The 11,920-nt window shown below is 45.7% G+C and overlaps 1 protein-coding gene across 4 annotated transcripts in view; it reads left to right on the top strand.

The window, feature by feature from the left end:
* Window positions 1-2,500: 2,500 nt before the first annotated feature.
* PDE6A (phosphodiesterase 6A) overlaps window positions 2,501-11,920 on the top strand; it is an 85,889-nt gene continuing 76,469 nt past the window's right edge. For all 4 annotated transcript variants that reach the window (XM_064366504.1, XM_064366505.1, XM_064366507.1 and 1 more), the window contains exon 1: window positions 2,501-3,090. In XM_064366504.1, coding sequence (XP_064222574.1) covers window positions 2,617-3,090 — 474 coding nt within the window. In that variant the 5' untranslated portion in view covers window positions 2,501-2,616. The remainder of the gene's footprint in view (window positions 3,091-11,920) is intronic.

Genomic DNA, 11,920 nt, shown 5'->3' with positions numbered 1-11,920 from the left:
TAGAGTGGCTCACAGAACTCAAGGAAATTTACTTACCTTTACTGGTTTGTTATAAAGGATATCACAAAGGATACAGATGAAGACAGGCATTGGGCGAGGTGTCAGGGAAGAGACTCTGGGCTTGCATGGCATCCCTGAGCTCGCCACCCTCTACGAACCTCCATGTGTTCAGCTGTCCAGAAGCTCATCCGAGCCCTGTCCTTTCGAGTTTTTATGGAGGTTTCATTACACAGGCATGATTGATTAAACCATTGGCCACTGATGATCAACTAAAGCTTTGGGCCCCTTTCCCCGCCCTAGAGGTGGAGGGTGGGTTGAAAGTCCCACCCTCTAATTGTGGCTTAGTCTTTCAGGCAATCAGCCACCCAGTCTGAATCTACCTAGGGATTACCAGGCACCAGTCAATCATTATTAGTATACAAAAATACATCACCCTAGAGATTCTAAGGATGTTAGAAGTTGCGTTATCTGGAAATACAGTTGAAGACCAAATATATATATATTACAATATCTGAATACCAAGGATGTACCAGGCACCCTTGCAAGGCCTAGGGAATCAACCCTGACAGCTCCCTGCCCTCACGAAGCTCACAGTGTAGTGGGAAGACAGACAACAGGACGAGGAAACAAAAACCAAACATGATGATTGCTGATAGTAATAAATGTAACAGAAAAAATAAATAGGCTGTTATGACAGGCAGAAACCAGAGAGAGGGTATTTGGAGGCTACTTGGGATAAGATAACTAGAGATGACCTGTATGACCTGAAATCTGGAAGTAAAGAAGGAGATGGCATGTGGAGAGCTGAGAAAGCACATTGGGTCAGAGTTCTAGTTCTTTATGATGGGAGTGTCTGGAAGGTTCGTGTTGCTGCACAAGCTGCCAGATCCGGGGTGGGGGATGGGCACCTGTACACACAGTGCTGGATGGGTGCAGTGCCCCAAAATTTATTACGTTATACAATAAAGGAGGCAATCTACTTTCAAGGCAAGGTCATTTACAAAGTTCAAAGTGCTAGCAACTGTGTATAATTATGCATTCCACATAGTTTACAACATAGAGATGCCAGGCTCTAGCAGATATAGTCATGGAAGCTAAAGTAAGTCTCACCCAGAAAGGAAAGTGCTCTGTCTCCCTCCTAGTGGGCAGCAGGGGCATTTTAGGATTCTGGTATTTCAAAGATTCATTGGAGTTGACAGATTGTGGACTATTGTGTGGACCTCTCTCTTTCTCTCTCTCTTTCTCTTTCTTTCTCTCTCTCTCTTTCTTTCTCTCTCTCTCTTTCTTTCTCTCTCTCTCTTTCTTTCTTCTTTTGACAAAGTCTAGCTCTTGTCACCCAGGCTGGAGGGCAATGGCATGATTTTGGCTCACTGCAACCTCCACCTCCTGGATTCAAGCAGTTCTCCTGCCTCAGCCTCCTGAGTAGCTGGGATTACAGGTGGCGCCACCACGCCGGCTAATTTCTGTATTTACAGTAGAATGGAGTTTCACCATGTTGCCCAGTCTGGTCTTGAACTCCTGACCTCAAGTGATCCACTCACCTTGGCCTCCCAAAATGCTGGGATTACAGGCATGAGCCACCACACCCAGCCCATTGTGTGTATTTCTGACAGACAACCTAAGAAAGTCCAGGCTGAAGCCAGCAAAAACACATTAAAGCACCAGGAAAAATATCGAGTGGGTTGAAGGGAAACAGATTTTTAAACTTAAGGCTCTGTGAAATGGATAGAGTTAACTAGAGGTTAAAAATAAAATGTTAACTAGAGGTTACCTCTGAGTAACAGGATTATGGGTGATTTTAATTGTCTTCTTTGAGTATGTTTGACAGTGAATATAATATGTATTACTTTTGGAATAAAGGGAAAACTGAGAAAGGTGTGTTGTTTTATAATGGCCCTTAGGTTACTAAAATTAGAGAGTCATTGAAATCTAAAGCTGATAAAAACTTTAGTCGAAGATTGTGAAATGGGAGACTACAGGTACCAGACCCATAATGTACATGAGGACAGCAGGCCAAGGGGCCCTGAACGGTGAAAGCCCACATGGCAGAAGCCCCAGGGAAGGGGAGTGGAAGGGTGAGGCAAGGGGTCGGGGGATGCAGAGTCTGGCACACAGTCACCTCTCAGCTTTAGCCATTCCTGCCATGGAGGGACATGGACAGAGGAGCCAAACGAATCTCCTAAACAGTAAATGTCAGTCTTCTGGGTCCGATGTTTAAGAAAACTAACAGAGGGCAGAGAAAACACATCCACAGCAAGTAGACTGTCCCTGTGCTGCCTTTTTGCAACCTCAGCTTTGGCGGTGCTGAAGCCCACCTCCTGCTCTGTGCAGACATCTCTTCTTAGCTCTTACTAGAACAAGGTGAAAGAAAACTCTCACCTTCTCCCCTCTGGCCTCGCAGCATCTGGAACACACTGATCCTCATAATCCTTGTTCTTGAGAAATATTAATGACTTAATCTCCCAAGCCCGCTCCCCCCACTCCTATGCAGCCATCTCAGTATGTTTTGCAGACAAGACCCAGAGAAGTCCTGGTTGGACTTGGTGCCGACTGCAAAACTGCCTTTGGAAGGCCCGCCCCAGTCCTTCTACAGAGTAGTCAGTGGGACTCCCAGCCATGGGCGAAGTGACAGCAGAGGAGGTGGAGAAGTTCCTGGACTCGAACATTGGCTTTGCCAAACAGTACTACAGCCTCCACTACCGAGCCAAGGTCATCTCCGACCTCCTTGGGGCCAAGGAGGCTGCTGTGGACTTCAGCAACTACCACTCCCCGAGCACCGTGGAAGAGAGTGAAATCATCTTTGATCTCCTGCGGGACTTTCAGGAGAATTTACAGACAGAGAAATGCATCTTCAACGTCATGAAGAAGCTGTGCTTTCTCCTGCAGGCAGACCGCATGAGCCTGTTCATGTACAGGACCCGCAACGGCATCGCGGAGCTGGCCACACGGATTTTCAATGTCCACAAGGATGCTGTCCTTGAGGACTGCCTGGTGATGCCTGACCAGGAGATCGTCTTCCCTTTGGATATGGGCGTTGTGGGCCACGTCGCACACTCTAAGAAGATTGCTAATGTTCCCAACACAGAAGAGGTACTCTCTTCCCCATGAGAGAGAGAGAAGGCATGGGGCATTATTCCATGGGGTTCTGGAGTGCAAGTGGGGTGGGGAACTATTGGCCACCAAGACTAGGCTGGTGACAACATGGGGCTTCTCCTTATTTATTTACTTATTTACTCATAATTCTTTATTTTGAAAAACAAATTCTTTCTTTTTTTTTTTTTTTTTTTGAGATGTAGTTTTGCTCTTGTTACCCAGGCTGGAGTGCAATGGTGCAATCTCGGCTCACCACAACCGCCACCTCCCGGCTTCAAGTGATTCTCCTGCCTCAGCCTCCAGTGTACCTGGGATTACAGGCACTCACCACCACACTCGGCTAATTTTTTTCATTTTTTAATATAGACGGGGTTTCTTCATGTTGGCCAGGCTGGTCTTGAACTCCCAACCTCAGGTGATCTGCCCACCTTGGCCTCCCAAAGTGCTGGGATTACAGGGGTAATCCACTGTGCCTTGCAGAAAAAAAAATTTCAAACTTAACAGAAAAGTTGAAAATAATACAAATGACTGTATGTCTTTCAACCAAATTTATCTTTCATTAACATCTTGCCACATTTGCTTTCTCTCTCCATTTTCTCTGACCCACTTGGGAGAAAGTTGCAGACATCATGCCCTTTGTCTCTAAGTGCTAGCAATGCTCCCATCATTGTACTGTGGATAGGTAAGAAATGTCCCTGTTCTGGAAATACACAGTACCTCCACAGTGCTTCCACACAGCACTTCCACAATACTTCCAGAACAAGGACATTTCTTCTCTATCCACAGTACAATGATGGAATCATAGAAATGTAATGTGGATACAATACCGTTATCTGCTAGGAGTAATAGCACATACCTGTAGTCCCATCTACTTGGGAGGCTGAGGCAGGAGGATCACTTGAGCCCAGGAGTATGAGACCAGCTTGTGCAACATAGGGAAACTCCTGTCTCTACAAAAAATTAAAAAATTAGCTGGGTGTGGTGGTGCACACCTGTGGTCAGCATCAATATGGTGACTTCCCAGGAGTGAGGGTCCATCAGGCTGCCTAAGGTGGGGTAAACCGGCCCAGGTCAGAAAGGGAGCAGGTCAAACTCCCGCGCTGGTTAGTAGTGGGATCGTACCTGTGAATAACACTGCACTTCAGCCTGGGCAATATAGCAACAACCTGTCTTAAAGAAGAAGAAAAAATGAAAAAAGGCTGGGTGTGGTGGTTCACACCTGTAATCCGAGCACTTTGGGAGGCTGAGGTGGGAAGATCACTTGAGCCCAGAAGTTTGAGACCAGACTGAGCAAGATAGGGAGACCCCTGTCTTTACGAAAAATAAAAAAAACTAGCTGGGTGTGGTGGTGCACACCTGTGGTCCCAGCTACTCTGGAGGCTGAGGTGGGAGTATTGCTTGAGCGCAGGAGGCTGAGGCTGCAGTGAGCCATGATTGCGCCACAGCACTCCAGCCTGGGTGACAGAGTGTGACCCTGTCAAGGAAAGGAAAGGAAAGGAAAAAGGAAAGGAAGGGAAGGGAAGGGAAGGGAAGGGAAGGGGAAGGGGAAGGGGAAGGGGAAGGGAAAGGGGAAGGAAAGGAAAGGAACCATCCAATCAGCTGGGTGAAAAGAAAAAAGAAAAAAATTGCTAAAAGTTAAAGAAAAAAGCTACAACACCATGATCTAAGGAAGAGTTCATATTCAATTTGTCAGCTGTCTGAGACACCCATGTAGCACTGTCTTTTCAGTCTCCTTGAATCTGAGACAGTTCCTCAGACTGGCTTTGTTTTCCATGGCACTGACATTTTTGAAGTGTACAAACCAAATCTTTTGTGGAAATGTCCCTTCTTTTGGACTTGTCTGATATTTCTTCATGATTAGATCCAGGTCATGCATTTCTGGCAGGAGCACCACAGAGGTGTTTTCCTTCATGCTTTACTAGCAGAGGCATAACGGCGGTCTGTCCCATTACTGGAAATGTTAAACACCGATCACTTGGTTAAACACTTGGCTCTTTCTTTCAGGAGTCCACAGTTCCCTGAGATTCTACTGGCAGTTCTGACAAAGACGTCTTTGATCACCTTGGCCAAATCACTCCCCGTCTCTGGACGTTGACTTTTAAAGGCAGTAATGCAGTTCTCCACCTAGCCCTCTGTCCAGGCCAGCTCCTACTCACCTTCAGAAAAAGTCATTTCCTCAGGCAGGCCCTTTCTAATCCCCCTGTTACAGCCTCCTCCCTAAGCCATTTCTCATAATAAGCCCTGGAGGTCAGGGACCAGGTTTGCCTTGTCCACCAGGCATTTACTCCAGGACCCAGCACAGTGTCTGGCACAAAGCATGTGCTTGGAAGCACTTGGTATAAAAGACTCACAATCAAGTAATTATGCAATACTTTCTTTAACACTATCTCACCCAAAAGAATGTTTGTCCCATCGTGGCAGGGCCCATGCAGGTCTCATTCACTGCTGCACTGGCCAAAACAGGAGCTGTGTTCAGCCATTTCCAAAATCCAGTCTCTGGACATGGCGTGATTTTGTGCTCATTTTACCTCTGACTTTATTTCAGATGAAAAGTCTCAAGGTTAAAAATAGGAGAGGAAGGAGGCTTCAGAGACTGTCTTATCCAACTGCCTTATTTAATAGACAAAGAAACTAAACCCAGGAGAGCTTGGGCAGAGGCTTGCTAATACTTCATTTGCATTAGTGCAAGAATTCCAGCAGGTCGTCAGGGCGCAGTGGCTCAGGCCTGTAATCTCAGTACTCTCAGAGGCCAAGGCAGGCGAATCACTTGAGGTCAGGAGTTCAAGACCAGCCTGGCCAACATGGTGAAACCCTGTCTCTACTAAACACAAAAATTAGCTGGGCGTGGTGGTGGGCACCTGTAATCCCAGCTACTCAGGAGGTTGAGGCAGGAGAATCGCTTGAACCTGGGAGGTGGAGGTTGCAGTGAGCCAAGACCGAGCCATTGCACTCCAGCCTGGGCAACAAGAGCAAAACTCCATCTCAAAAAAAAAAAAAAGAATTCAAACAGGTCACCTTTTGGACTTGGGTTTCTTGGTGAGATAAGCCAGACTTGTGTCTCTGTGGAAAGCACACCTGGTGGGCTCCCACATGGGGTGCCTGTCTCCCGTCATCTCCCCTTGGGCATCCAGGGGCCAGGCAATGGTACTGCACTCGGGAGACTTTCCAGAGGACTCATCCAACTAGACTGGAGTCTATTCTCCCTTCAACTCTTCCTAGACTGTAATTGTAGCCAACAGGGATTGCCTTACTCGTTTCCACTCATATTGATCTGTGTCATAACTGTCATTATCCCGGTTTCACAGATGATGAAGCAGAAACCCAGAAAGTGTTGGTAACTTACTCAGGGTTATGCAGATAGGAAGTGGCAGACTCTGGCTGGTCCAGGCACACAGGTGTTTATAACTAATTGATCACAGTAAGTTATAGATTTCTTTGTCCCCCTCCACTCCTACTGCTTCACTCAACTCGTCTAAGAAAAGAAAAAATGGCAGAGAGTAGGGGGATGAGGGAGGGATAGGAGAAATACCTAATGTAGATAATAGGGGGATGGATGCAGCAAACCACCCTGGCACATGTATACCTAAGTAATAAACCTGCACATTCTGCACATGTACCCCAGAACTTAAAGTATAATAATAAAAAAAAAGTGGAAAAAAAAAAAAGAAAAAAACCCTGGCAGACTGGGAATGATTTGAACCCAGGCACTGACCTAGAGCTCACACTCTTTTTTTTTTTTTTTTTTTTTTTACTAGCTGGTTCAGCGAGGGAGTCATTACAGAGCCTTAATTCCTCTTAATTGCTCTGCTATTCTGTATGCCCTCCTTCTTTAGAAAATGAGGGCATTGCACTGGGCTTTATTTGAGCAAGGTCATTGGATCATGCAGCAGAGAGTTAAGATCTTATGCTTTGAGGTCAGATCTGGATGTGAACCAGGACTCTGTCACTTTCTAAGAATGTGGTCCTGGCAAATCATTTAGCTTGACTGGGTTTATTTCCTATTTTGTAGAATGGGGTAATAATACCTACCCCACAGTGTTGTTGTAAAAATTAAAAGAGTGAATTATTTCTCATTAGCAGTGTTCTTGGCGCACTGTAATGACTCCTATTGGCAACTCCCATTCCTTGTTACTGTTACAACTCTTTTGTTGTTGTTAAGGATCTATTCTAAGTGATGGAGGCTGTGCCAGGTTTGGGTGGAATTTGGAGGAGAATCCAGTCTTGCCCTTCTGGAGCTTTCAGTTTAGATTCAGTCTGTGGGAAAACAGAAAACAGAGATGCTGAGAGCTTCTCTATACCCTGGTGTTAAGGGATTGAGGATTCAGGATGTTTTTGTGATTCTAGAAGATCCTGGCTTAACAGTTTGCAGAGCGTCTGTGCTAAGGGATGGCCTGTTGCCTTCTATTCATCCCTCAGCATTTACCCAGGAAACCACACCTCACCTTCCCTGGAAACTTTTGGGGCCTGAGTCAGTCTCCCTGGCCAGTGACTTGGGCCTGCCGGTGAAGGCCGTCCATGCCAGTCATCCCTGTATACTTAGTATTTGCATGTGTTTACGTCAGGAAATCTTACTCAATTCGCGGCTCTGGGTAGAAGGCAACCTTGACCACCAAACGGTGACTGGGGCTGGGTGAAGAGGAGGAGGAAGGTGGTGTAGGCAAGGGTCTAGATTCCTTCTGAACCACCAAAAAGTGATATTGTCAGCCTTCAGCACCCTCTAGAAACCTGGGAAAGGGTTGCAATTGCTGCATTGTTGAAATGTGAAATCACAAAGGAAGTTCTTTTGGACTGTAATGAACTTCCCCACCCCCTCCAAATTCCTACTTATCTTGAGAATTGCCTCAGAAAGACTTGCCAGAGGACTGCCAGAATTTTAGATAAACAAAGAAGAATATTTTAGTAAAAGAAGGTCCCATGCAATATTTTGTACATAGTTACACTAAAAAAAATTATTTCTAGTTTATCTGAAATTCAAATTTCATTGGGAAGGCTGCCCACTTGTCATTCCGTATGTACTTGTGTATCAGTCCTTTCCTCTTTCTCCTGTTGGGAAAACCCACAAGGCCCATCTGTCCCTGTCTGTATTATTCACCACTGGCCCCTGGCACCTAGCCCAGTGTCTGGGACAGAGTGAGTACTTACTGTAGTTTATTGAGTGAGTGAATGAGTAAATGTCAGCCCTTCCCCTGCACTTCCTGTGGCTGATAAATCCTGTTTCTGAAGACCGTACCTGAGATGACTGTCATTTCTAGACCCTCTAACATTTGTTGTCTGCCCCTGCTTTCCTTCATTTCCTATGAGACCTGGGACCCAGCATGCTAGAACAGGGGGAAAAAAAAAAAAAAACCCTCAAAGAGGACCTTATCCAATACCCTGACTTCACCAAAGGGGAAACTGAAGCTCAAAGAGTTTTCAACCACTGACAATGTTCTGAGTGGCTCTTGAAGCCACTCATAGGACAAGTTTCTCCTTCTCTGGGCCCCCAGGGTGGTCTGCTTCACACGCTTTGAGTCATGGGCTCATGTTTACATGATAATCCACTATACCATGAGAACCAGTGAGAACAACCTCGTCTTGCAGCTCTTTGCATATACAATGCCTGGCATAGTCAGTGCTCAATGAATATGAATGAATCAATCGATCAGTGAATCAACGAATGAATAAGTGGAGCAATAGTGCCACTTACGGCAAGGGAGTTGTCTATGAAATGGGGAAGGTGGTAGTTCTATTTGGCAGGACTGATGTGAGAGTTAATGAGATAATATATGTAAGTCGTCTGGCTCTGAGCCTAGTGCGTCATTATTACTCAGTAAATAGTAGATCTCATTATGAGACGCAACAGAGCTTGGCGCTGTGAATGTTTGCAAAGGGGAAATGAGGAATCTGGGAATGAGAAGTAGTGCTGCACTGCACTTTAAAATCCAAACTCAGCCAGATGTGGGCTCACACCTATAAACCCGGCACTTTGGGAGGCCGAGGTGGGAGGATCACTTGACCCCAGGAGTTTGGGGCTACCCTGGGCAACACAGCAAAATCCCATCATTACAAAAAATACAAAAATGAGTTGGGCATGTTGGTACACCCCTGTAGGAAGGAGGTTGAGGCTACAGTGAGCCATGATGGCTCATGCATTCCAGCCTGGATGGCAGAGCAAGACTCTGTCTCAAAAATACATACATACATGCATACATACATATGTACATACATACATAAAAATGAAATCTCGTGACCTTCAAGGCCCTGCTGGATCTGGCCCCTGCCTGCCTCTCTAACTTCCTTGCCCTCCACTTTCCCTCTCCTTTTCCCTCTCTATGCTTCAGCTACACTGATCTTTCTTTTCCTCACAAGGGCCAACCTCATTCCCACCTCCTGGCCTTTGCATGCTCTGTGCTTAGAATGCGCTTCATATACCTGGTTCCCTTGATCCTTCAGCTCTTAGCTCAGCATTACATCTTCCAAGAAGGCTCCCTGCCCACCAGGCTGCCATCTGATTCATCACTCTCTACAGCACCATCCAGTCCATTTTCTTCAAAGCAGTTGTCTCAGGTTTGCTTTTTTGTCTGTCTCCCCATTTGAATGTAAGCTTCACCAGAGCAAGAAATTCATTCTTCTTTTTCATTGCTGTAGTTTCAGGGTCTGGAAGAGTACCTAGCATCTAGAAGGCACTCTGTTAATGCTAACTGAATGGATGAATAACTTTGGGCTTTTGCTAGCTCAGTCTTTGATTCTGGGCTTTAAAATAAATATAGGTTGCTCTGATCCATGCCTCCAAGATGACAAAGAAAAGAAGAAACAATGGTCGTGCCAAAAAAGGCCATGGCCACATGCAGCCTATTTGCTGCATAAACTGTGCCTAACGTGTGCCCAAGGATGAGGCCATTAAGAAATTCGTCGTTTGAAACAGTGGAGGCCGCAGCAGTCAGGGACATTTCTGAAGCAAGCATCTTGGATGCCTTTGATGTGCTTCCCAAGCTGTAAGTGAAGCTACATTACGGTGTGAGTTGTGTAATTCACAGCAAAGTAGTTAGGAATCGGTCTCATGAAGCCCACAGAGACCAAACACTCCCACTGCGATGTAGACCTGTGGGTGCTGCCCCACGACCTCCGCCAGAGCCCACGTGAGGGGCTGAGTCCTTAAAGACTGAAGAGGAACTATTCTCTGGATAAAAATAAAACGGAAATTGTACTTAAAATAAATAAATAAACAAATTCAGGCTGGTGCAAAAGTAATCATGGCTTTTGCCATTACTTTTAATAGTTTGAGCTAATTGTCTTCTAAGTCTCCTTCCGCCTTTAATAATCTGAGGTTCTACAACATGGTTGTTTAGAACATTTTATATGCTGAATATATAGGGATGACAATGATCTTGTAAATGCCAGTCAATTGGCAGGAGGAGTGCTCATGAGGGGAGTTCCAGGACTGAGAACTCAATGGGAAAGAGCTTTCTGGTAGATTTAGTAACATCTGCCTTGGATGCAGGTGAGGCCCAGGTATTTGCTTTCCCTGATAGAAGTGAACAATGGGAAACTAAAATGACTTCATGAAATGAATCCAAGCATACCCCACCTAGGCCTCTGTGCTCAGGCACTCATCAGTAGCTTAGAAAATGACACAGGTACCGCTTCTTGACTAATGCCTTTTTAGAGACTTTGCTTAATCCTCAAATGTTAATTCAAGTACACCACTACAAGCTTCTCTTAATTCCTTTACCCTTCACCTGGTTTGAAACAGCTTCACTGATAATAATGCTGTTGACTGTTTAATCCCATTCCAACTAGAAGAAATCTATAGATGCAAAGCAGCACACACTGAATTCCTTCCTCCCTCCCTGCCTCCCTCCCTCACTCCCTCCCTCCTTCCCTTCCTTCCTTCCTTCCTTCCTTCCTTTTTTAGAGACAGGTTCTTGCTCTGTCACCCAGGGTAAAGTGCAATGGCGCAATCATAGCTCACTGTAGCCTCCAACTCCTGGGCTCAAGCAATCCTCCTTCCTTAGCCTCCTGAGTAGCTGGGACTACAGGCACATGTCACCACACCTGGCTAATTTTTTTGAGTTTTAGTAGGTACAAGATCTTGCTATGTTGTCCAGGCTGGTCTTGGACTCCTGAACTCAAGCAATACTACCATCTTGGCCTCCCAAAGTGCTGGGATTACAGGTGTAAATCACCACACCTAGCCCAGACTTAGTTTTAGAAAAGTTCTGAATTGGCTCTGTGAAATACATTTCCACTCAGGACAGCATGAGCCGTGCATGTTTGGGCTGGCCTGTGTCCCAAGCAATGCTGACAGTCCAAAAACCTCACAGCGCTACCAAGAAATAGAAAGGTGGATTCCTGTACATTTAAGAAAACAATTCAGTCTCTGTCTTTTCATCCTGACCACACGGTTGACCACAGACCACTGGCTTCCCTGGGCTGCATTAGGGGAGGGTTATGGAGGTGTGTGCTCCTCTATATGCCCAGAGCTTCAAGCCAATCCCTTGTGACCAGTATTACTATTATTAATTTTTCTGTGAGCTGGCCTGAACCTTAGTCACCCATATCCCCAGTGCTTAACATAAGGCTAACACATAGTGGGGCTTCTACTAAGACTCGTAAAATGGGAATATCCACAGAACTGGCTGTGTGGTGCTAGAACTGGATTGTTTAAAAAGCTGAAAGTAACAAATTCTTTTGTTCAATGACCTAGACCCAAATCTTGCCTTATCCAGGCTTCTCTAAGAGGCAGCAGAGCTGAGGGCAGGTTCTGGAGTTACACGTGCACGCACACACACACACCACACACACACACTCTCTCTCTCTCTCCACACATGACATTAAACTTTTTGAG

Source organism: Aotus nancymaae, unplaced genomic scaffold (assembly GCF_030222135.1).
Source record: "Aotus nancymaae isolate 86718 unplaced genomic scaffold, 86718_ANA_hifiasm-v0.15.2.pri h1tg000064l_1, whole genome shotgun sequence".
NCBI lineage: Eukaryota > Metazoa > Chordata > Mammalia > Primates > Aotidae > Aotus > Aotus nancymaae.
Note: the sequence above shows the minus strand (reverse complement) of the source record. Positions and strands in the feature narration are given on the sequence as shown.